The following is a 4,678-nucleotide window of genomic DNA, read 5'->3' as shown; positions in this document are numbered from 1 at the left end:
AGCACACCTCGCTTTTCAGAACAATGAGCTTTGTAAAAATTGACGCGTTTCAGAAAGGCGGGGCATAGAGGAGAAACAATAATGTACAGTATGTGGAAAATAATGTTTTTTTTTAACCTTAAACCGCATAAACACATTTCATTACACCAAATACACAAAATAATGTTCTTTTTAGCAACATCATATGACCCCTTTAAAACATACGTGCACAATTCAGTTTAATGATAAAGTTTACCCTCTTTAACTTTTGGTAATGGAGTGTTTCACTAGTTAGCAATAAACCTGAATATGCTCTCCTGAATATGTTCGTAGATTTGTGTTGGATGTCTTCAACGCGGAAAGCAGTTATCTTCGGAACAGAAAAAGAGATATTTTAACAAAAAAATGAATAACGAAAAAACTCAATGCCGTGCTTCAGATAAAGGTGATCCACAGGACGCAGCCGTTTTAGCGGCTCAGTGTTCTACTTTTAAGCAGGCCATTTACATCCAAATGTTACAGAACACAACCTATAAATAGATTTTAGAATATAAACTATTTATCGTCTATTTTCAGTAAGACTAAATAGAAAGTGTGCGCCTGCCATTATCGCGTTATCTTGAATCAAGCCCAACAAATGTGTTTTAAAAACAGTGGATGAGTAATTCACTCTTTGATTTGCTTAACTTCAGCCTCCTTTGAGATAGTTTTGACAGACATGTTTATTGTGCCTTATTTTCAATGTGTTTATTGCTAAGTTTAGTGTAGCAAAATAGAAGCGCAGACGTAATTCACGTGCAATGTACCTGGTTGCCATGACAACCTCCCGCCACTCTCTCGTGAGTTAGCGGAAGCTAGAAATTATGGTTTATAGTTTTAAATATGGATATTATTCTTAAACAAATGCATTGATTAGCTTCAGAAGGCCTTTATTAACCCTCCGGAGCCGTGTGGAGCACTTTTTATGATGGATGGATGCACTTTATTGGACTTCAAAATCTCAACACCCATTCACTGCCATTATAAAGCTTAGAAGACCCAGGACATTTTTTAATATAACTCCGATCGTATTCGTCGGAAAGAAGAAAGTCATATACGCTGGCTTGAGGGTGAGTAAAGGCGCTTTCGCACCAGAGGAACCTTTTCATAATTCCGAGAACTATTGGTGGAAGCTCACGCTTTTTGGCATGTTCGCACCGCAGGAACTAGGAACGTATTTAGTTCTACATTTGGCGGAACTAATTTAGCACCTACTTCAGAGTAGGCTCTAAATTAGTTCTATAGGAACTACCAGTGACGTAAGTGTACGCTGATTGGCCAGACGCATACGAAACACCGGCTACCCGGCATTTTTAAAAAGCCAGGTAAACATATTTACTCCACGAACATGGAAGACAGCCATAACGGCATTTCTGCTGTCTGCAGTGTTGTGTTCTTTTCTCAGCCTTGATGATAACACTGCAAGTTGTCATAGGAGATTTAGTCAGATTTTCATGCTCTTTCAATCATGTAAATTGTGCGTTTACATTCCATCTCTGTTATCATGAAACCCGTGACACACAACAAAAACAGCTGCGATCGCGGTGTCCTCCATTCACATGTTATTGATGTTTGTAAACGCCACACCGCGAATAAAGACGTCGCTGTCGGCCGCTTCAGAGTTCCCGCTGCCGGTGCGAATGCAACCAGTAAAACTGCCCGACTGGTTCTCTAGGAACGACCCTGCTGGCTAGTTCCTAGAACTAAATTCCTAGAACTACGTGGTGCAAAAGCACCTTAAATCATTTTCATTTTTGGGTGAACTATCCCTTTAAGAAAACAGTCCTGCGCAGGGCTCTAATGATTTCTGAAGGATCATCATGAAGTAATGGGTGCTGGAAATTAGGGCTGTGCAATATATCGAAATTATCGAAATATCGCAAATGTACATATCGCAATATGCATATCGCTACAGCTTGCAATATTTGGGGCCATGAACAAAAGACAAAGAGAAAATCACTCACTGCTCTTACCTAAATAACTTTTGTAGCTTAAATAAGAATCAGTGCATATTGAATTCAAAGAGTAAATACTACGCAGTGTTTTATTTTTCCTTTTTATTATTCAGTTCATAAACTCATGTTAAAATGATTACACTAATGTTAAAATGACATTTTTATAGAATGAGCTTTATTCACTACTTAAGTGTGCGCAAACACAAGGAATTTGTTGTGGTTTTACAGAAACTCTTGGTACATACATACATGCATACAAATAACCATATATATATGACACAAGATAGTTATTGACTCAGCAACAGCTGAGTAAAACTGATTCATCTGAGCATGTGGCACTTTAAGCATTATCGTATCGCATATTGAATATCGCATTATTTAATGAGTTATCGCATATCGCACAGCCCTACTGGAAATTCAGCTTTGCCCTTACAGGAATAAATTACATTTTAAAATATATTAAAATAGAGAACACATAGGATTGTAATATTATTTCTCAATATTACTGTTTATACTGTGTTTAATAAATGCAGCTTTGGTTAAATTTCTTGCAAAAACATTTAAAAATCTTAGTTATTTCAAACTTTTGACCAGTACTGTATATGTGAAATAACATAATTAATTAATAAAAGTTATTTATAGCAACTTGTAATAATAGTGAAGTGTCATCCTACACAGTCCGCGCCTTAGTAACATCCTCTGAAAAGGGAAAACATCATCTGATAAGGTAAAAGAGCGTGACGCACCTGTCACTCGCCCAGTGAGAAACCAGACCATCATCCTGAGTCCAGATCAGCCGAGACCAGCATCCTCCGCCGCGCATCAATCCGCAGCATCATGCGAAGCTGGTCCAGGAACAGCTGCTCGCCGTCTCACGCTCTCGCCGCGCGGCGTCGTTGTTCTGCACGCTGCAATCACGAAACGGGGAAAGACGGAGCGGCACCATTTCATCGGTACGGTCTGTTTATTACTGGATGTGACAAATTAAACAACCGATCGGAGCTCATTTTTGGCCGGTTGCACGGCTGATCTCGGCGGTAAAGCTGGAAGGAGGCGGCGGAGCGCAGATATGCACGCAGCAGGACGCATGTTACGTCGCTCACATGAGATGTGATGAAATGATGATGAAGATGATGATGGCCCAGGGGGAGAAAGACCCGAAACACACCGGCCAAGTTGTGCTGGTCAAGAAGATCATAATGAAGCATGACAATCCGGTAAGAATAACACAGATATAACGTGTCACTGTGACTCATTCATTCATTGGAGCGCCTGTTTTTGTTGATATCAGCGTTACGGTAACACATTCCGTAAAACATTTAAGCATTTAAAATAATAAAATGTGTATTTACATGGCTTATTGATTTATAATACGCATGTATTTAAATATTAATGTCTTATTAATTGTACATAGATACGTGCGCACAGCCCCTCATCGGCTACCTGACAAATCATAACATTGTCTTATTAATTGCACATACGTGCGCACAGCCCCTCATCGGCTACCTGACAAATCATACCATTTTGGATTTTTTTTAACTCCGACTGAATTGTTGTTTTATCATGTTATGCATCGCATAATAATCTTTAGGCTCTTTATAACAATTGTAGTGGTGTATCGAGACGTGTCGTGTGCGATATCGATCGATGAGGCGATGCTAATGCTAACGGCTACATTGGCCGATTGAAGCGCCGCTGTCGGTTGTTACGTAACTGACGCACGCGCGCGAGGTCTGTTGTCATGGGGACGCCGAAATCTTCGTTCATTTATTCATTAGTACTTAGTGTCTGTGATGTCATTTGCGCATCCTGTTGAGTAAATTCTTCCAATAAGACATTTAGTATATTCATTAATAAGACAAATATTAATTTACTAATTTGATGTTTTGCTCAGCTATATATTGTGTATGTGCTGTATTTTATATAAAATATTTTATGAAAAAAATATATAATTGTTTATAATTTTATATAATTTTTTTTGTTTATAAATATATATGTATTATATACGTGTGTCTGTTTTATATATAAAAATGTATATTAAAATATATGTGTATATGCACAAAGTTATTTATGTATAATAACTATAACTATTTAACTTTAAATACACATATATGCATGCATTTATAGTAAAATATAAAATATTAATGTCTCTGTTTCCTGCTTTATGTATGGGATGAAATGCCATTATTAACATAGTTTGTCATTCATAAGCACATGCATATTAAGCACCACAGTGAATTCTTTAATCTGTGAAGGTCTGTCAGCAGTGGACTGAGAGTTTGGCACGGCTGAATGTCTTTGGTCTTGTGTGTGTCTAAACGTCCCGGAGGAATAGCAATGAGACGAGTCCCATTGAAAGCGGAGGAGTCTGGAAATGTGCCACATTCCCGATTATAATTAGCATTATTAATAAAGAGCTGTGTATGTGTGTGATGTTCCAGGTCCGGCAGGGCATCGGGAAGCCGAGCGTCTATCATGCTGTTGTGGTCATCTTTCTGGAGTTTTTCGCCTGGGGTCTCCTGACCACACCGATGCTCATGGTGAGCTGCTTTCATTCTCTTTCATGTTTATCAGGATAAAAGCTTCTATTGCAGGTGCTATTAGTTGTTTTTGCCAAAATTCACACCAGATGATGTCAGTATAAGGTTGAAGACCACCGTCTAATCTAGGCTTTTTTCTGGAACATCTTACAAAGAATTAAACCT

At 38.4% G+C, this 4,678-nt stretch overlaps 1 protein-coding gene across 1 annotated transcript in view; it reads left to right on the top strand.

Annotated features, from left to right (window-relative positions):
* Window positions 1-2,851: 2,851 nt before the first annotated feature.
* Window positions 2,852-4,678, top strand: part of LOC107740047 (hippocampus abundant transcript 1 protein-like) — a 13,106-nt gene continuing 11,279 nt past the window's right edge. The window contains exons 1-2 of the mRNA XM_016552323.1: window positions 2,852-3,190; window positions 4,415-4,513. Of these exons, the coding sequence (XP_016407809.1) occupies window positions 3,077-3,190; window positions 4,415-4,513 (213 nt within the window). The 5' untranslated portion in view covers window positions 2,852-3,076. The remainder of the gene's footprint in view (window positions 3,191-4,414; window positions 4,514-4,678) is intronic.

Source organism: Sinocyclocheilus rhinocerous, unplaced genomic scaffold, assembly GCF_001515625.1.
Source record: "Sinocyclocheilus rhinocerous isolate Xijiao unplaced genomic scaffold, SAMN03320098_v1.1 scaffold6216, whole genome shotgun sequence".
Classification (NCBI taxonomy): Eukaryota; Metazoa; Chordata; class Actinopteri; order Cypriniformes; family Cyprinidae; genus Sinocyclocheilus; species Sinocyclocheilus rhinocerous.
This window is presented reverse-complemented; position numbering and strand designations above follow the sequence as displayed.